Source organism: Hyperoodon ampullatus, assembly GCF_949752795.1.
Source record: "Hyperoodon ampullatus genome assembly, chromosome: 7".
Taxonomy (NCBI): domain Eukaryota; kingdom Metazoa; phylum Chordata; class Mammalia; order Artiodactyla; family Ziphiidae; genus Hyperoodon; species Hyperoodon ampullatus.
Window position 1 is genome coordinate 44,656,225 of NC_136920.1, and position 23,749 is coordinate 44,679,973.

Sequence of the window (23,749 nt, forward strand, 5' to 3'; positions counted from 1 at the left end):
ATGGTTTTGGCTCATTTTGCTTGGAAACCAGGGCAAGATGACCATTGGAGCCCTGTTGAATGGTAGAATTCACTGAAAATAGAGAACTTTCTTTTCCTGAGATGCAGAGCTGATATTATTCTAATCCAGGAGTTTAGTTTATTGCCTTCAAATGGAAATGGGTGATATGCATATAATATCCACAAGCATGAACACTTAAATTCATGGAGTATATCATATCTTTGAGTCAGTATATTGCATTTTAAATAAATTTGGGAGTTAAAGTAAGTGGTATGTCAGATGCTAGAATGTAAATGACTGTTTTTTCTATAGGTTGCTTACTAATGAGAAGCAAAATTTCAAGTATATAGGGATTCTTAATTTTTTTGCCATCATAATCACTATCATGTTATTTTAATTTTAAAGGGATGACTGGAAACCATACAGGCTTAGAAGACTGTATTTTATTTGGGTGTGCAGAGACATCCAATCCTTCCGTTGGTTTGCAGACTTACTATGTGTGTTGTATAACAAGGTAAAATTAGGTTTGTTTTTACTTTTGCAGCTTTCTAAATTTAAAATAAATTATTTTATTTCAAATTGTAAAAGTAATAAGTGCTCACTATAGAATAAACCAGAAAATATGCAGATAAGTAGTGAGGAGGGAAAAAAATCCCTTAAACTTAAAAAAAAAAAAAGAGGTGACATCTGTTAATAATTTGGTACACATCTTTTCAGATATTGGTATCTGTGAATTTGTGTGTATATCTAGAACATATTTTAACATGGAATGTTTTAACATAGAAATGTATGCATATGGCTGGTGATGTATGCATATAGGATACATATGCATGCAAATGTGAATGCATATGAGACTGTGACAGAGGACAGATAGAGGAAAACATCAACAGGCAATTACTATTACACCTTTCATCCTTTGTTCTAGTATCTCTTATTTGTTCTAGTATCTCTTATCTCTTATCTCCACCTTTGATATTCCAAGTTGGATCATCAGCAGACTTTTGGCACAGTATACAGAATTTCAAAAATCCCAAATTCTAAGTTTTATTCCTTACAGAGATGAAAACAGGCATTTCCGTCTATCCTACATGTAACCTGTTACTTATCTATTAATGTATCTATCTTTATTTTTTAAGTTATTCAAGTAATACACATATGCATCTTGCTACAGATTTTTCTAATAATCCACATGAAGCAAAATCCCCACCCAATCTTTGTAACCAGATGTAACTCTCGAGCATTCTATACATTCTACCATACTATTTGTATTGTTCTGCACATTGCTTTCTATAAACTTATTACTATCTAACCAGACACAAAAGGACAACTGTTGTGTGATTCCTCTTATATAAGGCACATAGAGTAGTCTAATTCCTAGAGACAAAAAGTAGAGTGGTGGTTGCCAGGTTTCCAGGAAGGACAAATGAGGAGTTACTGTTTAATGGACACAGAGTTTCAGATTGGGAAGATGAAGAAGTTCTGAAAATGGATTGGTGGTGATGGTTGCACAACAATGTGAATGTATTTAATGCTAATCAACTGTATACTTAAAAAACAGTTAAAGTGATCAGTCTTATGCTATGTATATTTTACTGCAATTAAAAAAAAGTGCAGATTTCTGGGGCTCACCAAGGGCCTGCTAAATCAGAAGGGAAAAAAAGGGAGAGATGAGGAGCCATTGAATGGATTTGAGCATACTTATATGATTGTAGATCATCTTGAGAGTGTGTGTGAATATACCAAACCTCGGGGTACTGCAGTTTCTAGAGGGGCAGAAGATGAGTGATAAGTCAGTAAAGGAGATTGGTCAGAGTGGCCAGTGAGGTAGTAGGAAACCAAGAGGTAGTTCTTTCCTTGAGGTAAGGGAGAAAAATCTTTCAAGAAGAGCATCATCACCACTTTCAAATGTGTGGGTATTTTTTCTAGGTTAATGCCTGAGGCTGGACTTCCTGAGTTGGAGGCTCTGAGGACTTTGGGAATGAATTTAAATTTTTAATATAGACTAAAAAAAGTGTCCCCCAAGGAGGCTAAAACAATTTACATTTCCACCAAAGAATATAAGAGAAATTTATTCCAAACATTATATCACCAATCTTTCAAATTTCTATCCATCTCTTAAACAGTGGCATCTCTGTAGTTTTCCCTGAATGCTAGTGAGACTGAACTTCTCTCCCTGTGCTTACCAACCACTTGTATTACTTTTCGGATTTCCTAATTCTGCTTTTGCCTGTTTTTCTAGTTTAAAAAAATTGTTTTGAACTGATAGAGAGCATATACTTTTTTTAAATAAAAAGCTATAATTTGATCCAAGATGTGGAAAGGCACATTTGAATAATAGATGCTTTATAAGGCAAGTGGCAGGGCAGGAAAGGAATAAAGGAAAGACAAATATATAAATGGCTGGACATTCGAAGTAGTTCAATCTTAAGATTTCTTCTCAAACTTTTTGGTGGATATGCTTCACCCTTAGAGTAAATAATATAAAAGCTTAAAACTAGTGTAAATAATGTGGTGATGATTATCTCTACACACACCTCTGTATACCTGTTTCGATTTTTCACATCAAGAGGATGAACACTGGTCCTGCCTATGAGGAAGATGTTAAAAAGAAGTCTTTTTTTATTTTCTGTGTTTGCAACTGATTTACCAAGTTCAGTGTGTGTGTGTGTGTGTGTGTGTGTGTGTGTGTGTATGTGTTTGTGTGTTTCTTTAGTAGATACTATTGCTTGTTTTCAATGACAGATAAGTTAAAACGGAGACATTGAAATCATTAAATACATTATTTAAGTCTGCATACTTTTCTCTGGAGGCTGTGGGCACCAAACACGTTATTTTTTTTGCTTTTTGTTTAAATTAATTTTTATTGGAGTATAGTTGATTTACAATGTTGTGTTAGTTTCTACTGCACAGCAAAATGAATCGGCTATACATATACATATATCCTCTCTTTTTTGGATTTCCTTCCCATTTAGGTCACCACAGTGCATTAAGTAGAGTTCCCTGTGCTATACAGTATGTTCTCATTAGTTAAGAGAAAAACAAATATTGTATATTAACGCATATATGTGGAATCTAGAAAAATGGTATAGATGATCTTACTTCCAAACAGCAGTTATTGATGCAGGAGTTATTGGGGTGATTTCAGAGGAGCATCCTGGTGGACATTTAAGACAAAAATCAATGCAAGTCGTGTGTTTTGTGAGGTGCTATCCATTACTGGCACCTGGAAATTCCTGTTTCTTCACAATTAAAATTCATAAACCCTGATTCAATTCCTGAAGGGCCTTAAAATGACTTTAGTGTTTGGGTATAACTTGAGGCAGCTGTGGTATGGAATTTAATGATTATATTTTAGAACTATTATGATAAGAGAATCATCACTTATCACTTTAAAAGTAAAATGTGTTTTTATTGGGATTTTATAACTTAGAGTTGCCACCTGTCAGAAAATGTATAGTTTTAGATCCGGAAGAAACCTGTAGGATAATGTCATTCAACTCTATGATTGTCCTGATGAAGAAACTGGGGCCTTTATAAGTTGAGTAACTCCCTAGAAATCTCAAGGTTAGACAGAGATGGCAGTAGAAACAAGTCTCTAGCCACCTGCCAGGTGCCCTTACTATTATAAAGGGTATAAAGGGTGCCAGAGGAGTGATGTAACCTCACTTAATTACTCCCTATTTGAAAAATGACTTCTTTTGCATCCCTGAACCTTCTTTTTTGAGCCCCAATATATATTCATTAAAAAATTATTACTTTCACACTCTGTAAAAACAGTACTTGAAATCAATTGATCCTTTTGCTGCAATAAGGTCCAGCAAAGCCATACCATCTCCAGCAAACCTACTACGCCCACTGATGCTCAAGAAATAGTTTGGCTGTTGAAGGAGTGCTGGTCTCTTCTAAGCCCTTCCTCAGGTTCTACACATCAGATATTCATCTCTCTTCTCCAGAGCACACCATGGTTATTGTGTTCCTTCCTTCTCTTCTACTTTTTGTTGTTGTTGTTTTTTTTACTTTTTGACTCCTTTTCCTTATCTTTCAGCATCTCCTTATTTCAGGAGCCCTTAAGAAGAATAATATTTTTTTAAATGTAGATTTCAGAAGTCAGGATTCAGTCAGAGCAAGGCCAGAGTCATTAGCAGATTCATTTTTGCCTTCTGATAAAAGGAAGCCTATGGGGACAAAACCCTTTTACCCCCTTTGTTGATTCATTTTTCTTCAGATATTTTTCTTTGTCAGTTTATTTTTCAAGATTTCAAAGTGTTTGAGAGCTTTTCCAGACTATTTTATTTTGGCAGGTATATTTGCTGCCTCATACATTTTTATACAAGGGAAACCAGTGCTGAATAGGAAGAAGGTAGGAACTGGAACCAGGTTTTGTTTGTTTTGTTTTTTGTGATTCCTAGCTTGCCTATTAAATATCACTTTTTACTTTTAAAAAATCATATTCTTTCTGAGTGAACTTGTTAGTAAAATTTAGAGGCTCTTAGGGAATAAAATAAGAAATAATTGGGGAGGATTTAGGGGAATATTAGTATAACATTTAGTGTGTTTGATTTTCTATCTATGAAGATGACAGAGAACTAATCCTGTCCACTACCTCCATCATAACTAATTAAACCAGTAGGTGACAGGTTATTAATGTTAGAATCTGCCATGTCTGTGGTACATATATACGTATGTATATATGTACATTTGCTCGTAGATGTTAGCTGTGATAAGACACGATACATCTTAACAAATCGTAGAATCACATATGTTAGGATAGGAGAGAGTCTGTGTATACAGAACAAATTTTAATGTCTATTTATTTTTATGTCCTGTCAGTTTTGGCAAGAGAACAGACCTGACTATGTCAACATCCAGCTGTACCTCAGTCAGACAGATGGGTTACAGGTATGTGATTGAATGTTATTGTAAATTAAACAAGCCTCTTGAGAATAGAAGATTTACTGTAGGGGCTGTGTGGAAGAAAATTTCTGCAGGTGGTTTGAAGAGACGTTTCCCAGAGGAAAGCCTGTTTAGGAATGTGTCCAGCAAACTCATAGCTTGTCCTTGAAGTCAACCGTATTCTCCCTTTCACAGGGAACTGGAACAGACCTTTTAGTTCATCTCTCTTCTCTCCACAGTTGCCTCATCTAGATATGAGGACATAAGCGAATAGTCTTGTGATTATGTTCATCGAGGGGAGGTTTTTTTTTTTTTTTTTTTTTTGCGGTACGCGGGCCTCTCACTGTTGTGGCCTCTCCCGTTGCGGAGCACAGGCTCGGGACGCGCAGGCCCGGCGGCCATGGCTCACGGGCCCAGCCGCTCCGCGGCATGTGGGATCTTCCCGGACCGGGGCACGGACACGTGTCTCCTGCATCGGCAGGCGGACTCTCAACCACTGCGCCACCAGGGAAACCCCGAGGGGAGGTTTTATGTGGTGAGAGAAGATAAGATCATACACAATTAAGCTTGTTTCTCTTCAAGGGAAACTAAATAAAGTAACAGTCATCACGCATTATTTACTTCACTGCTAGACGCTGTGCTGAGCATTTCATATATGTTATCTCATGTAATTCCAACATATTCAAGAGGTAAATGATTTTGCAATCCCCATATCATAGATGAAGAAACTGTTTACAAACAACATGGAAGAGCTGTATAGCCGTATAAACCTGAGCATGAATGCTTTCACAAGTTTTATTGTAGTATTTTCCATCATACATTTTCTATAATAGTTTGAATACAAAAGATGAATGCTTGTCAGTTACTTTGAAACTAATCTAAGCCTATTTTTTTAGTCAGATTTCTACCCTACTTGGTATGTAAAAACATTTTATTTTATACTCTCATGAAGCAAGTCAGTATCATTATTCCTCATGGTTTTGCTGTAATTAAGGTTCAGAGCATATATTATATCTGGTTCTCAGTTTGTCTGCCTGGGACTCAGACACTTTCTCCTCTCTTCTCATTTCACTCTCTTTATCACCAATTCAGATCTAATAGTCTGTTAATTGCAAGCACCAGTACGTTAGAAGTTGTTTCTTGACAAGTCCCAAATTTGGAGCTCTTCTGTTCTAGCCTATCACGCCCAGGATCATTTCCCCAAATTTATGGTGACAATTTATAGTATTTTACTCATATAATGAGCCAAATATGATAACTTTGCAGTACAAAAACGCTTCAATAAAGCTTATGTGCTGCGCCTTTTCTGAGAGTAGGCAATTAGAATGCATTCTTTAACGCTGCAGTTACTTAAAAATGATGCAACTAACTGAAGTCTAGGAAAATCAGCCATTTGTAATAATGGCATTCAAGAAGGTAATGGATTTTAAAGGGAAAGAGGGAGGAAATGATGCTTCTAAATGACTTTACCTAATAGGTTGCCATATGATACTTATATTCTTTATATCACAGCAATTTGTTAGGAAGCCACAGCACCAGCAAAGATGATGTTAGAGAAATGGGTTATTTGTCCAACTCTGTGTCATATAAAATATAGTGCTTTCTTTTCGGCAGAAGATAATTGGAGAAAAATATCAAGCACTGAATTCAAGACTTTTTATTGGACGTCCTCGGTGGAAACTTCTGTTTAATGAAATAGCAAAATATAACAGAGGGTAAGTACTATTCCTCAAAAAATTTATGTGGCTAATGATCAAATTAAAATATTCCCAAGTCATCACATGAAGTTTTTAAAGATTACTTAGTAATGGGTTTACAAATTACAGAGTCACTTAAACACTCAATTATCACTACCAAAGGAGGAGGCAAGGCAGGAACCACCTCAAGCATCTGTAATGCCAAATACTTAAAATTTGGCTTAAAAATAGTCTATTTATGAACTAGACTCTCCTACCTATTTTTAAATTTACATAGATCCATATTATAAAGGGTGTTCATTCCAATAGCATAAGTCAGGTAATCATTGGGAAGGTTTTTTTAAATCACGTTAGCAAGCGAGGGAGCTATTCAAGTAGTTCTAACAGTGAATGCACTTAAAAGTCAGATTTTTGGTAGCTTTTTACCAGAATGAATACATTTTTAAAAACTGTTAGTTTTTAAAACTCTTTAATACGCAGTCTCTAAATCAGAAATATTTCCAAACATATTTTTTTCTTTGAAGCTATAATTCTATAAAGAATTCTGGCATTATGGGCTATATGTCTATGATCTGAAACGATACAGCTGAAGGAAAGCATTCATTTTGGGCACAGTCTAGGGAGCCTGTTTGTCTTCTGTAAAATTATCATAGTGCAGGACAATGGTCTATAAGAATTTTAAAAGCATTTTGAAAACCATATACCCACTCACACATTTTAAAGTTGGCATCAAAAAAGTTTCATCATAAGTTTAAATAGTCCCAAAGGCTATAATTTCTAACATACTGTAGATATTGACATTTTAAAATTAATGTAACTCTTTTAAACATATCTACTGGAATCTAAATATCATAGTTTCTTAATACCAACTTTGTATATTTGTATGTTTTGTAGCTTTCACTATCAGAAATTTTACATCACTCTTTTGTCTAGTTGAACTTGTATTTCTATCCTGTTTATCCTGCAGAATTTTATTAAAATTCAATATAATTTTACACTTGAACTAATCATACTTTTGTTGATAAACTAAACACACCTGCAATAAGAATGTATATAAATAGAAGATTTAATTTTTAAAATTTCCTGTGACTCTAAGGCACCAGTGATCATCGTTTTCTTCTAGATTGAATTATGCTACAATTATTAGCATATATTTGATTAATTCATAATTTTAAAAATACATTTTGATAAATATAAAAAGGGTATTTGATTGTAAATGAATGAGGCAGCTTATTAGATGGAGAGTTTTTTTAAAGCCCCGATTTATAAATTTATGGATGAATATGATCTACTGAAATAATCATGGATTCATCATGGCGTTTGGCTTCATCTTCAGAGATTTTGTTTTAGGAATCATGGTGTGAAGCCCCAGAAGCAAAGTCTAAAAAGGAATACAGTGACCCATGTAATTCAGATTACAACCATGTTTGAAAGCACTCCTAGATTTCCTTCCCTTGATGAAGTAATTTGGGTTAAAGAGGAAAGCATTACTTGGAAAGCAGAGGTCCTTTGTAATATTCAGGGCCCTAGTTAAAGCTAAACTATACAATAAAGAAAAAAGTCAACCCAGTTTTTGTTATATTTCTTTCCCTTCTTTCTCCAAAATCATCCACCTTAGATGTGATCATCATGTCATACTCACCTGGGTCTTGCTATGCACCACAGACTCTTTCCTCCCTAATGACATTTAACTGACTTCTGACAAGCGTTCTTTTATTAGTTTTCATAGTAGTGCTGAAAACTTTGATAGTTTGTTTCTTTGTTTTGCTTGTTTGTTTTTGCTCAATTCTGAAACCAAACCCCCAAACAGTAGAGGATCATTTGCAAGAAATTACATTGGGATTTTTGGTTTCTTTGGTTAGTTCTCAAGAGTTCTCATTTGTTATACTGTTCATATTGAGAGGGATTTTGTATGTTTATTTGGTTGTTTGTTCATTTTCTTTAAACAGCAAAGTTTATTTAAGAAGAGCAAGTGTGCACCATCTATGGTTGACATTTTGTACACTTTCATTTTATGTATTTGCTCTGGGCAGGCACCTCAAATGCACTATTTTTTGAAGGATTTTTATGTAGCATAGCTAGGAAAAGAATGGATCAACGTCTTAAGGTTTGTTAACTGGAAAAAGGCACTATTTAAATAGAAGACTTCATTTTAGATGTAAAATTTTGGTTAACTTCAGGTACATAAATTGCTGAGAGCATATAAAGAGACAAAAATAGAGAAGAGGCATATTAATTTGCACACATGTATGAGACTGATCTCTTCCTTGTATGTCTTTTTAAAAATTATTTATTATACCTGAGATCCAGTTTCCTGTTATTTATAGTAAAAATACATATCATACCTTAACTTAGTTGAATGTATGCATCATGGAAAAGGAGAAAGAAAGAACTTTACATGGCCTTTGGAGTAGGGAAAACTCTTCTGGGATTGATGTCTGAGATATATCTATATTTTACTGCCACATGGTGTTTTAAAAACAAAACAGATTAAGGATACCTAGGTTTGGTCTCTTACATTTGCTCTTGAGTCCCTGGGTCAAGGCACTCGACCCTCTGTATCTGTAATACAAGAAGTGAATAATCCCTAAGGCATGAATAAGCTTTCATTATATGAGATCACACACTTTAAAAATGAATGGAAAAATGAGTATCGGTATAATAGGAAAATATTCACCAATATGTTGAACATTTCTGGAACTAGTTCCCAACATCTTCCCCCAAACAACATTCTGTGCTAGCATCTAAGTCTATCTCTACCCATCTCTACAGAGTTTTTGTAGATAAATCTCTAGATGATTGTTGGACTGCAGCAACCTAATGAAAATTAGTGCAAATTAATTACAAATGTTAATTAAAAGTTGTAGGATTTCATTGTTAGTGAAAGTGACATTGGGGAACTCCTCAAATTACACAAAGATCTCCTAGAGTTAAACTAGTTAATAATTGGAAAACAAAATGTAAAAAAGAAAATGATCATATACGGTGCTTTAAAAATAATGATATTATTATGAAGAATTTAAGATAAGCCTTTAGGAAATTTGCAAAATTTGAAAATCTAACTCTATATTTGCCCTATGAAAGCCAAAAAAGAAAATAATGGTATCTTATTGTCATAATACAGTGTTGACAGAGACTGTATACAGACAGCCAAAATGTCTCATTCCCTTTTCATCTTAATGAAAACTGCACTATGGCTTTTTAAATTTTTGGTGGTATAAATTCAGTAGTTCAGTTTTATTCATTTTAAGTAATCCATTGTTTCTAGCTCTGTTTTTGATAGTAACCTAAATTTTATTGAGTGTAAGAATTTATTTTCATACTTTTTTATTATTTTCTTTCTTCTGCTCACTTTGGGTTTAATTAGCTCTTCTTTTACTAGTTACTTAAGGTGGAACCACAGGTAACTGATTTTAGATCTTTGTTCTTTCATAATAAAAGTGTTTAATACTATAAATTTTCCTCTAAAGACCACTTTAGCTACATACCACAAATTTTGATATGTTTTATTTTCATTTTTATATAGGTCAAAATATTTTTACAAGTACCATGTGAATTCTTTTTTGACCCATTGTTTATGTAGAAGTATGTTGTTTAATTTCCAAATATAGGGGTATTTGTTCTTGATTTCTGGTTCAAATGGGTTTTAAGAAAACATACTCCTTGTTATTTCAGTCCTTTAAAATTTATTGAGACCTGTTTTACTGCCCAGAATATGGTCTGTCTTGGTGAATATTCCATGGGCACTAAAAATGAATTTGTATTCCATTGTTTTGGGGTAGAATACCCTATAAATATCAATCAGTTCCAGTTGGTTGATAGTGGTATTTAAGTCTTCAGTACACTTACTGATTTTCTGTCTACTTGTTCTGTCAATTTCCAAAAGAAGAGTGTTGAAGCCATTAACTATAATTCTAGATTTGTCTGTCTTTACAGTTCTATCAGTTTTTGATACATGTAATCTGAAGTTTTTTAGATCTAGGGTTTAGTTGTAGTGTTTAAACTATTTACATCTTACTATTATACTGCATTCATTACAAAATAAATTACATTTTATCATTACATAGATTAAAAATATTCTTTGTTTTTCCAGCTTTGTTGAAAAATAACTGACATATAATATTGTATATAGTATAACAATTTGATATGTATATGTTGCAAAATGACTACCACAATAAAGTTAATTAACATATCTATCACCTCAAATAATTACAAATTTTGTGTTTGTGTGATGAGAACTTTTAAGATCTACTGTCTTCTCAACTTTCAAATATACAATAAGTATTGTTAACTATAGTCACCATGCTGTCCATTACATCCTAGAACTTATTTCTCTTGTAACTATAAGTTTGTAACCCTTTGTCAGTCTTCAGTCATCCCCTACCTTCCCCATCTGCCTCTGGCACCTGCCAATCTGCTCTGTGTTTCTGTGAGTTTTGGTTTTTTAGATTCCACAAATGTGTGAGATCATACAGCATTTGTCTTTCTTTGTCTGATTTATTGTGCTAATCGTGATGCCCTCAAGGTTCATCCATGTTGTTGCAAATAACAAGATTTTCTTCTTTTTTATGGCTGAATAATATTTCAGTGTGTGTGTATCACATCACATCACATTTTCTTTGTCCATTCATCCATCTATGGACACCAAGGTTGTTTCCATGTCTTGACTATTCTAGATAATGTTGCAATAAAATAGGGGTGCAGGTAACACTTCAAGAGAGTGATTTCATTTCCTATGGATATATACACAGTAGAGGGATTGTTGTATCATATGATAGTTTAATTTTTTGAGATACCTCCATACTCTTTCCCATACTGGTTATACCAATTTACATTCCCACCAGTGGTATACAAGGGTTTCATTTTCTCCACAACCTCACCAACATTTAAAATGTAAAAATGAATTGAATAGACATTGTAAAAATGTCTATTCAGTTGTTCTGCCTATTTCTTAACTGTGTTGTTTGTTTTTGTTTTTCTTTTGATATTGAGTTTTATGAGTTGTTTATATATTTTGAATATTAACCCCTTATCAGTCATATCATTTGCAATTATTTTCTCCCATTCAATAGGTTGTCTTTTCATTTTGTGGATGGTATCCTTTGCTGTGCAAAAGCTTTTCACTTTAATTAGGTCCTATTTATTTCTACTTTTGTTTCCTTTGCCTTAGGATATAGATCCAAAAGCATATTGCTATGATTTACGTCAAAGAACATTCTGCATATTTTTCCTTCTAAGAGTTTTATGGTTTCCGTTCTTATATTTAGGTCTTTAATCTAATTTGAGATTTTTTTTGTATGTGGTGTGAGAAAATCCTCTAATTTCATTCTTTTTACATGTAACTGTACAGTTTTCCCAGAACCACAAACCAAATTCAACAATACATTAAAAGGAACATACACCATCATCAAGTGGTATTTATCCAAGGCATTGCAAGGATGGTTCAGTATCTTTATATCAACCAATGTGATACACTACATTAACAGACTGAAGAATAAAAATTATATGATCATCTCAAGAGATGTAGAGAAAGCTTTTGACAAAATTCAGCATCCATTTATGATAAAAACTCTCTGAAAAGTTAGTATAGAGGGAACATACCTCAACATAATAAAGGCCCTATATAATAAGCCCACAGCTAATATCTTACTCAATGGTGTAAAGCTGAAAGAGTTTCCTCTTACTGGATTATTATTATTTTTTTTGCTAGCAAGTTATATGAATTTCTTATATATTTTACATATTAACCCCTTATCAAATATGTAGTTTGCAGATATGTTCTCCCATTCCCTAGCTTGCCTTTTCATTTTGTTGATCATTTCTTTTGCTATGTAGAAGCTTCTTAATTTGATGTAGTCCCACTTATTTATTTTTGCTTTTGTTGCTTGTATTTTTGGTGTCAGTTTCATGAAATTATTGCCAAGACCACTGTCAAAGAATTTTTTCCTCTGTGTTTTCTTCTAAGATTTGATGGTTTAAGGTCTTATATTCAAGTCTTTATTTCCTTTAGAGTTAATTTTTGGGAGTAGAATGAGATAAGGTGCAGTTCCATTCTTTTGCATGTGAATATCCAGTTTTCCCAACATCATGAATTGGAGAGAGTATCTTTTCCTCATTGAGTTTTCTTGGCTCCTATGGACTGAGTTACAGTCCAACAGTTTACTGTTGCTTTCTACTTATCTCATTTGTTCTTTCCTTTTTTCTTTCTTTCTTTACATTCTTTTCAATTAGTGTTATTTTATGATTCCATCTTTTTCTCCTAAAGTGACATATTAGACATACCTCTCTGTTTGACTTTAGTTATTTCTTTAAGGAATTGGTTCCCAAGTTGCAATCCTTGGACTAGCATCACCTGGCAACTTGTTGGAAAACCAAATTCTTGGAGCCATATCCAAGATCTGCTGAATCAGAGGATCTAGGAATAGGGCCTTGCTATCTGTGGTCTGTGAAGTGCCTTAGGTGATGCTGATGAAGCTGAAATTGGAGAAGCATTGCTCTAGGTTTACGGTGTACACCATTAGCTTATCACAGTGTTCTTCAAATAATGTTATACTACCTCATGTACTTCCATTCACCCTGCATCTCTTTGGCTGTTGTTCTTTTTATCTTTCTTCTACATATACTATAAACTCCATAATGTATTGTTATTACTTTTGTTTTAAATATCAATTATATTTTAAAGAGATTAAAAATTAGACAAAATATACAGTGTATTTATTCACAGATTCACGATTTTGGTGTCCTTCATAGCTTTGGGAAGATTCATATTTCTATCTGATTTCATTCTCCTTCCCAACGAATTCCCTTTATATACCTTATAGTGCTAGCTTGCTGGTGACGAATTCCCTCACCTTTTGTTAGAAAAGTTTACATTCTATCTTCAATTTTGAAAGTTATTTTTGTTTGGTATAGAATTTGCTTGATATAGAATAGTTGCTTTTTTTCTTTTTCTTTCAGCACTTTGAAGATTTCACTTCATTGCCTTCAGACTTAAATAGTTTGTGACAAGAAGTCTATCCTTCATCTATTTATTATTTGTAGTGTGTCTCTGCCCCCACCCTCTGTCAGCTGCTTTTGTGTTATTCTCTTTGTAACTGGTTTCCAGAGTTTTATTATAACTTGCCTTATGTTGTTATGTGTGTGTGTGTGTGTGTGTGTGTGTGCATGTGCATATTCTCCTTGGAGTTCATTAGATCATTGGATCTGGTTTTTTTTCCATCAAATTTGTAAAAATTTTGGTAATTATTTCTTCAAATATTTTTTTCTCTTTCCCTCTGTCTTCTTTTATGTTGAGACTATGATTACATATATGAAAGACTGGTTGGTATTGTCCCACAGGACCTTGAGGCTCTTCTCACTTTTCTGCCCAATTTTTGTTCTCTGTGTGCTTCCATTTGGATATATTCTACTGCTATATCTTCAAGTTTACTTATCTTTTCTTCTTCAGTGCCTATTCTTCTGTTAACCCGTCAATATATTTATCATTTTAAATATTGCATTTAATCTCTAGCATTTCCACTTAGGCCTTTAACAAATCTTTTTTCCTTTCTCATCATGTCAATGTTTTTCTTTGAACATATGAAACATGTTTCTCATCACTGTTTCAGTGACCTTATCTAATAATTCCATCATTTCTGTCATTCTCGTCCCATTTCTATTGACTTATCTTTCTTCTTGTATTAGTTTGCTAGGACTTCCATAATAAAATCCCACAGGTTGATGGATTAAACAATAGAAGTTTATATTCTCACTATTCTGAAGGCTAGAAGTCTAAGATTAAGATGTTAGCAGGGTGATTTCCTCTGAGGACTCTCCTTGGCTTTCAGATGACTACCCTCTTGCTGCCTCTTCACATGGTCAGTCTTTTATCTGTGCATGTGCATCTCTAGTGTCTCTTTAATTTCCTCCTCTTACAAAGACACTAGTCGGATTGCAATAGGGTCCACCCTAACAACATCGCTCTATCTTAATTACATCTTTAAATGCCCTATATCCAAATACAGCCACATTCTGGGATACTGAGAGTTAGAGTTTCAACCTATGAATTTGGGAAAGGGGACAAAAGTTAACCCATAACACTTCTAGTTATAGTTCATAATTTCTTGCTACACACATTCCTGATACTTTTTAATTAAATGCTATACACTTTGAAGTTTAGACATCAAACTCCAAATTTTTATTTATTCTTTTCAATATTGTTGGAATTGTTTTTGGCATACAGTTTTGTTACTTGGGTTCAGTTTGATCTTTCTTCATTTTTAATTTATTTATTTTATTATTTATTTTGGCTGCATTGTGTCTTCGTTGCTGCGTGCAGGCTTTCTCTAGTTGCAGCGAGTGGGGGCTACTTTTCGTTGAAGTGTGCAGGCTTCTCGTTGCAGTGACTTCTCTTGTTGTGGAGCACAGGCTCTAGGCACACGGGCTTCAGTAGTTGTGGCATACGGGCTCAGTAGTTGTGGCTCACAGGCTCTAGAGCACAGGCTCAGTAGTTGTGGTGCATGGGCTTAGTTGCTCTGCAGCATGTGGGATCTTCCCAGACCAAGACTCAAACTCGTGTCCCCTGTATTAGCAGGTGGATTCTTAACCAATGCGCTACCAGGGAAGTCCGTCAGTTTGATCTTTTCAAGGCTTGCTTTTAAGCTTTGTCAGTATGAGTCCAGAGCAGCCTCCAATCTGGGCTAATTTTACCAACATCCTCCCTACCCTTTGCAAATAAGATAATAAATTTAGTACACTATCCATTGCCAATGTATTATATATGGAGCTTTCCATTTTGGCTTGTGGGAATATAAGTTGTTGACAGCCTTGCCTAAACTCAGAGTTGTTTGACCTACTGCTCCTTGGTAGTTCTCTACCCAGTTTCACATGGTTTCCTCTAACACATGAGGAGATTAGTACTCAGCCAAAGACTTGAGGATACTCCTCTGCAGATCTCCAGAACTTCTTTCTTTTGATAGCAAGTTCTAACTGCTTTGGCCTTCACGAACTCCATTCTTTTTCTCTTTAACTCAGTAAGACCACCCGTCTCTGCATGAGTTTCCCTCTTCTGTGCTACAGCTTCTAAATTGCCTTCAGGCAACAAGAAGAGATAGTTGTCGGGCTCACCTTGTTTTTTCTTTTTTTCTTAGGGATGACACTTCTGTGCTGCCTGTTGTCCAGTATCTGAAAATAATTGTTTCATATGTTATTTGTTTTGTCCTATTTTTTTAATGCAAGAGGGTAAATCTAGTCCCTATTTCTCCATCATGGCTGCAAGTAAAAGTTTATTTTGTAGTTCTTTGTTTCATTTTTCAAGGTGAAAAGTTTTAATAAAACTTTTTTCAGTATTTATTATAAATTTTAGTACCCATTTAAATGGATTCACTGTCTTTTTTTTCAGAAACAATTATTCTCAGATAATGAATACATACTGTATTTGTCCAAGATATGATAAAAATTGTCAATCATTTTGATATCATAGGAAGAATTCAATGCAAATCAACAAACTTTGCAGGAAATCAATGTGAAATAGTAATCATTTTGTGGGATTTATTTATTCTATTTGTTAGGGATATGTATAATTTATCTACCAAAATTTTATGTTAGCAAATATAGCAAATAATAAAACCTGCTTGGTATTTGTTATAATTATTGTGGCACATAAATAAAAAAGAAAATTTATCCAGATTAGTATGCTTTTTGTTATAATGTAGATATAAATTAGTCACTTAAAATTATCCTTTCAAATTGGTAATAGCTTTCCTTTCTTTACGCTTATTCACCACTTCCCGTGAAAATCCATGGGATCTTTAGGGGGAAAAAATATCTGTAAAACATTTAGCATGAGAAGAACTGATATGGTCCAGGGTGGATAGAAATCTATTCATATGTCAAATGTGGAGCAGTTGACATCTATCAATTGCTGCTCTTGACTTCGTTTCTGCCCTCATCAATGACGTGCAAACTGCTCACTCTGTCTGATAAACAAATATGTGCTCATAGTTATATTCTTTGAATGATCTTGCTCTCTGGCATGAAAAGCATGAGGTAAATAAAATATCTTCCTGGTGGTCACTTATATTTGGTAATAATTGGAAAATTATTTGTATGCAAAGCAGCAAGAAATTAACTTTGTTAACACCTTAAACATGCTACTAAAAGATACTTCTTGTCATGTTCTGCCTAATTTTCCACCTGATTTTCCATTTTCTCCTTTTGTCTTTCCAGGAAAACAGTTGGTGTTTTTTGCTGTGGACCTAATTCAATTTCTAAGACTCTTCATAAACTGAGTAATCAAAACAATTCATATGGGACAAGATTTGAATACAATAAAGAATCTTTCAGCTGAAAACCTTTGAGATGAACAAGGACTCTAAAGAAGGAATGAGTGCAATTTCTAAGACTTTGAAATGCAGCTGGATCAAACAACTGTGTCATGCCAAAGAGTAGCAAGGTTTTCTTATTTATGATTATTTAAAATGGAAATGCAGAGAATGTGGCAAGATGACAGGTCACATTACATGTTTAATCTGGAAACCAAAGAGACCCTGAAGAATATTTGATGTGATTATTCACTTTTCACTGCTCAAATTAAAAGAAAACTATTAGGTGCACACTGTTGATTTTTATGGCAGATTCAAGAACTCCCTAGTAAGGTGTTGCTCACTGAGAGGCTGATAGCTTTGGTCCTCTTTAAATTGTTTTTGGTTGAACAAATGCAAGATTGAACAAAATTAAAAATTCATTGAAACTCAGATTACATTTTCTACGTGAGTATAAACAGAGAAGCTTTGATTTAGAAAAGCTCCAGGTAAATATACTAGAAGTCTGAAAATACAACACAGGACGCCATTGATATGGGTACTTTGTGTCAGTATCTAATCTTGCTCACTACTGATGCTAATACCTCTACTTAATATCCATAGACTTTATGCTGAATGAACCTTTTGCAGATGTTGATATAATACTTATTTTTATATTTTTCTTTCTTCTTTGTTCCTTAGTCTAGTGAAATCTGCCCTCCCTTGGCATGTGTTAGACACAATGATTTAATCGGTCCTTTCTATCCCCAATTTATTTAATCTATTACTATTGCATTTTAATGAGGAAAATATCATTACTATAAATTATAAAGGGACATATAGACTAATAACCTTTTTCCTTTTTCAGCATTTTGGCCTCTATTATTTTTATTTACTTTTTTTCCCAATGCAGTTTATCATAGCCTCTTAAGGGGCTTTGTTTAGTTTGCACTTTGAGGACCAAAGGGTGTTATGTCTGCCAAGGTCACTGAGATATAATTTCTCTCTCTTTTGTTACACATTGGTTTATGCTGGAGACATTGAAAGTGTAGTCACAACCCTGAATAGGAAACCTATGTTTTACTCTTTATACAGGAGGGAATACTTTATTTGCTTATTGAAATTTAAGTGCAGAATCAAGAATATTATTGTTGCACTGTCTGGTATTCTGGGTCCTGATAAAGAATTACTGAGTTTAAAGTCACTGTTAGGACTGTGCTGTGTGATCCTATCAGTTTATGCTCCCTGGCCATTATATTCTCGGCTCAGAGAATATAATTCACTACCTTAAAAATTAAGGCATTTTTACAATTTAGTGATTTTCTTTTGTAGACATCTATCAATTGCTATCAAATATAGCACATTGCTGAAATCAGCAGTGTAGCTTGTCGTGCCTTTGTTAAAATTTTGCATGATATAACATAACATGATAGATGCTACTGTCATTTTTTAGCTCTGATTCACCAGTAGCAATCAAGCATGTTAAACCATCTAGCATTAAATGCCCATGAACATATTACTTACAGCTATTTCTTCCTCTCCTTGGAACTCTTTCTTCTTCTCTGGAAGGAAAGTGAGTCAGAAAAAGATATGGGAAATGTGCAATGTTCCTGCAGATTTAGCTCTGAAGTCATATTTAATAACCAGTACATCTTGGCAGCACTTTCTAAAATAAAAATAATTTTCATAAAAACACATAACAGGAAAAACTGGTAAAAAGAAACTTGAGTTAGTACAGGCTTTATATGCAGCACTCTTTACTAATTATAATTTATTTATGTGATTATATTAATACACCTCATTTTAGTAAAACTGGTGGAAAACTTTTCAAGAAGAATGATCTTTCCAAGTAGGTCTGCTATACTAGATGAGCTTCTTTGCCTATTTTAAATTCTAGTGGATGTTCCAACGTTGAGTGTTAAACATAGGTAATTTTTGCTTCTGGAAGTAGGAATGAAACTAGGACTTCGTCATGCATGTACAAGAGAGCTTTGTTTTTTTTGAAGGATTCTTTCTCTGGGGCTAATTCTTGTCAGACCAATCTTAAAACAGTAATTTTAATGGCAATAAATGTTAAAATTGAAAAGGTATCCTTGAAATCTCTATAAGCTGACTTTACATTTGCAACAAATAAAGCAGGCAGAGTTTCTTCACAAGATGACACAAGTTTAAGAAACATAATTTATTTGAGTGTGCACTAGCATAAGCAGCCTTAAGGATCTCAGTTCTGGGGCTGTCAGTGACACTGGCTAGTGGTGTAACTGTGGCAATTGCTCCTCACTCTGGGAGAAAGACTTCTCATTTGGACTAGGTCAGTAGTTAGCAGTCTTTTTAGTAATGTATATTTTTGAGAACCCGATTAAAATGAATACTATGACACACCTACAATGTATTACATATAATTTTGGGGGACCCACAATCTCCAAAAGCAAGGATTCCTTTTTAAGAAACTCAAAACAAATAATCATCATTATAGGTGGTTTTTTTTTATCCTATACCTTTCTGTTCTCTGATGTTTTGGATGAAACTATCCTTTTTTTATAGGATTATACTAAGACATAAACTATATGGACAAAGGAAAGGAAATTCTCTTTATATGCCCCAAAACAAAGAATCCAATGGAATCTTCCATGTAGTTTTTAATTTTTTTTTTGGTCTCCTGTTTTATGTAAGGGAATGCTGTGGTTTTTACATATCAATAATGATACTAAGCTCAGATTCATATACACACACACCCCAGACATACATTTAGGGCTAGTTTTCTGGAGTTGTTGGGGTTTTTTTTTTTTTTTTACCTTTTTTTTTTTTAATTCAAGTTAAAAGTAAAATGACTGATAGTTTTTTTTTTATTTAGTGACTTCAAATTCCAGTAGGGTAATTGTGATAATGCAAGCACTTAAAACAAAAAAATAAAAGCAATGGGCTTCCCTCGTGGCGCAGTGGTTGAGAGTCTGCCTGCCGATGCAGGGGACACGGGTTCGTGCCCCGTTCCGGGAAGATCCCACATGCCACGGAGCGGCTAGGCCCGTGAGCCATGGCCGCTGAGCCTGCGCATCCGGAGCCTGTGCTCTGCAATGGGAGAGGCCACAGCGGTGAGAGGCCCGCGTACCGCAAAAAAATAAATAAATAAAAATTTAAAAAAAAATAAAAGCAATGTAGACAAAGCATAGGCTGAATTGACTTCATCCATATGTCCATGTTACTTGTAACCCCCCAAATCAGTGTTTACTTGGAGCATTCACAGCAGGTAATGGATTTAAATTATAAGTCATTGTTAAAGAGGCTTGCTAGAAGTAAGCAGGCCATGGTTGTCATCAATAGATAATGTTACTGCTAAAGGATGTTCATTATATTAAGGAGAAAAAATTTTAAGTAAAAAAAAATTTGTTTCTTTTTTCCTTAAGGATGGTAAACTCAGCTGAACAGTGATTTTTCTAAACAAACCGTGAGACACATTTTAAAGTGCTACTCATGATAAACAGATTCTTTCCCTTGTGCTGTCCAGGATACTTTCATATCAGGTTATATTATAGAAACATAAAATGCTGAAGTTGGGAGTACTCTTATTTTGCACTTGAGGAATCTGAGACCCAAAGGGAGATGGAAGCTTGCTTCAAGTCATCCACTGAATTTGTCACAGTGTGGAAACTGGAGTCCAGCTTTTCTAATCTCTGCTACTGAAAAGGACTTTCCCCCTCCCTGTGACATAAACATCGATAAGTCACAGCTGTTGGTTTGAACCTCCTATAAACTCTATTTAGTGCTATGTGGAAAATAAAGTATGAGTGTTAATTCCAGATTCAGATACAGAAAATAAGTCTTTTTCCCTATATATCTTCTGATTATAATTTGTTAGTCTTATATGTTTTGCTTATTAGAACCTATTTCTAGATAATCACTTTTAAAATATGACAATGGTGATAAAGGGATTATATTCTCCAGAAGTTTGTAGTGGAGAAATATGTAATAGTATAGTATCTAGGAAATGCTAATATTGTAATTTTAAATTAATTGATAGATAGAAGTCATAACCTCACCAGCTTTCTAACCACTCAGGGAAATGTTGATATTAAAACAAATGACCATTTTTCGCTATTCACGTGACCATAACAAGCTTCTTGTTCAGGAGAAGAAAGTCAACTTTTTGTAAACTCTTGAGACAAGAAATAAATGAAATCAAGCATAATGAGATCGACACTTACTTCAGCTACCACAGAACAATGAGAACTCGCCATTTCCTTCTGTCTAAATCTCCCCTCCATTACCCCAACTTCTTTATTTCATTCTGTAGTATTCCCAAAGGACAGAGTTGCAAAAGCTAGCTAGATGAGGTTTTGCAAAGAGAAGAAGCAGACTTCCAATACTTAGCAAAGAAAGGTCCATTAAGGGAAAAGAGAAAAAAGGCCATGTGAATCATTTTAAATTAGCAGAGTTCAGCAATGTTGTTTTAGAACACACACCAGTAATTCTTTTGAAGCAAATACACAGAATTTTTATTTTCTCCTATACAAAAGTTTGATATTCTTGCTTATAGAATCTGAAAATAGATTTTTTTAATTGTATTTTACACTGTTGCAAAATCCCCAATAATGTTAATGCAGTATCTTTTTTTTTTTCTTCTTTTTCTTTTGTGGCACACTTGCCTCTCAACGTTGTGGCCTCTCCCGTTGCGGAGCACAAGCTCCAGACGCGCAGGCTCAGTGACCATGGCTCACGGGCCCAACCGCTCCGCAGCATGTGGGATCTTCCCGGACAAGGGCACGAACCCGTGTCCCCTGCATCTGCAGGCAGACTCTCAACCACTGTGCCACCAGGGAAGCCCTAATGCAGTATCTTAATACTGAAATTTAAGAATCTGTAAGGGCAGGAAATGCCTCATAGGAGCAAAACTAGGAGGGAAAAAAAGGGAGTCAGAGAAAGAGAAATTGTTTAACAGATCAGGACACGATTATGCTTTTTTTCATAACGTAGATGCTCAAATGTGGGCAAAACTAGCTATTACTCTGGTTTGGGAAAATGTGAAGAATGTAGTGTTTGGTTTGTTTTTAGGAATCCTTTCACATTTTCATTGCTACTAGAATTTTAGCAGAAGCTTTACTTTTGATCAGAATTATATTTGGCTTCTATAAGAATTAGAGTTTGATGAGTTACTGGTGGACCTGGAGACAACCCCAATATTTAGGTGAGAACCAGCACCACATAAATGCTCTAGTATATGTGGCAATAAAGAAGCGGAGGCTGCCATGCACTGCTGCAGCTACATACACTGCACATTGATGTTCTGTCATTGCAAGAGCATATTTCTTAGTGCTTATCCTTCCACACAGGGAATGAAATCTTCCTAACAACACAGACACTGAGAAAGATATTCTCTCTGCTGTAGCATAACAGGGTATCTGTTCAGCTATATCAGCACATTCATCTGAACCTACTTATCATTTTAGGATGACTATATAATTCATTTTACTGGTGAGAAATAGCCACAAGGCATAAAATGGGATCTTTGCTTGCTCCACTGGCTAGGGAGAAAGCAGTTAAATCTTCCAGGGTATCCTCTCCAGCTGAGCCTTAAGGAATGCAAAATACCTTACCACACATGTGTTGGAATGTGACCTGGGTTGCACTCCACTCTCCATGATTAGATGTGCTACACAGTTTATTCTGGAAACTCCCAGGGACTATCCAGATCAGGAAAATACCAGCTCTTGAGCCAGTTTGGCATCTTTAATCACATAACTGGGTACCCACTAGGTACAATTACATCCGTATTTAAAGATGGCGATTATCTGCTTGCCAAATGGTGTTAGCAGGAAACTGTTTTCATGTTCTTCTCTTTTAATTAAAATTTAATTTAAATTCAGAGTTGGGAAACATAGAAAGCACTTTAAAAAGTGGAAATAATTGGCGGCAGTTCTTCCCTAGAGTGTGCCAGTTTTGTCATTTTATTCAGCTACCTCCAATGTGTGGAGTGAACAGGATCCTGGGTTAGAAATCAGAAGACTTGTAGCCTTTACCCCTGGAAAGTATTAGACCATGTGCATAAAAGTAGAAATAATATTTACCTCTGCTAAACTTACAGGGATGCAGTAGGGCAAGAATGTGGGAGAGAGGAGGAAAGGGTGATGAAAAAGGATACACTTCCTGAGCAAATCTTTCTTAATAGGTTTTTTTGATAAAGTGTTTGATAAGTCAAAGTAAAATGCTACTCCAAGAGAGTGAAAACACAGGCTTTTCTGAGTCACATTCCATTGTAACTGAAAGAATTAGTATTTGTATTTTCAGGGCAAGTAAAGAAGTACTCACAAGCAAACTGGCACCACTATCTCCCTTTGCTCTTCTGAGATTTCCATAAACAAAGTCAACTGTTTGTCCAGTATAACTGCCCTTTGAATTCCTCTTGACTAATTTTGGTCAGGCCCAATGTGGCTGGAGATAGCTGTATTGATCTATGACAGTTGAGCTAGGAATTGCTGGAGGGTGCTATAAGTTACTTGCTTATTTAAGGTTTGATGGAGAGAGGAGCAGGTGTTTTTGAGACCTCCTACTGGATTAAAACCAAGGTCTTTATCTTAGAACTAGAAATAATTCTAAAAAAGAAAAAGGCACTGAATCATAGCTATTTTTTCCTAGATGGAAATAAATTAAATTTATCTTTTTCTTACTCTTAACAAATATACTTTATATCATATTTTCATCAAAGTTTACACTATTTTAGGGCTTCCCTGGTGGCGCAGCAGTTGAGAGTCCGCCTGCAGATGCAGGAGACACGGGTTCGTGCCCCGGTCCGGGAAGATCCCACATGCCGCGGAGCGGCTGGGCCCGTGAGCCATGGCCGCTGAGCCTGCGCGTCCGGAGCCTGTGCTCCGCAACGGGAGAGGC

At 34.9% G+C, this 23,749-nt stretch overlaps 1 protein-coding gene across 2 annotated transcripts in view; it reads left to right on the plus strand.

Moving 5' to 3' along the window:
• Nucleotides 1-16,917, plus strand: part of NOX4 (NADPH oxidase 4) — a gene marked incomplete at both ends in the record, with an annotated part of 141,034 nt that extends 124,117 nt beyond the window's left edge. For both annotated transcript variants that reach the window (XM_079709503.1, XM_079709504.1), the window contains 4 exons: nt 406-514; nt 4,831-4,899; nt 6,508-6,608; nt 16,797-16,917. In XM_079709503.1, the coding sequence (XP_079565629.1) occupies nt 406-514; nt 4,831-4,899; nt 6,508-6,608; nt 16,797-16,917 (400 nt within the window). The remainder of the gene's footprint in view (nt 1-405; nt 515-4,830; nt 4,900-6,507; nt 6,609-16,796) is intronic.
• Between the last annotated feature and the right edge of the window lie 6,832 nt (nt 16,918-23,749).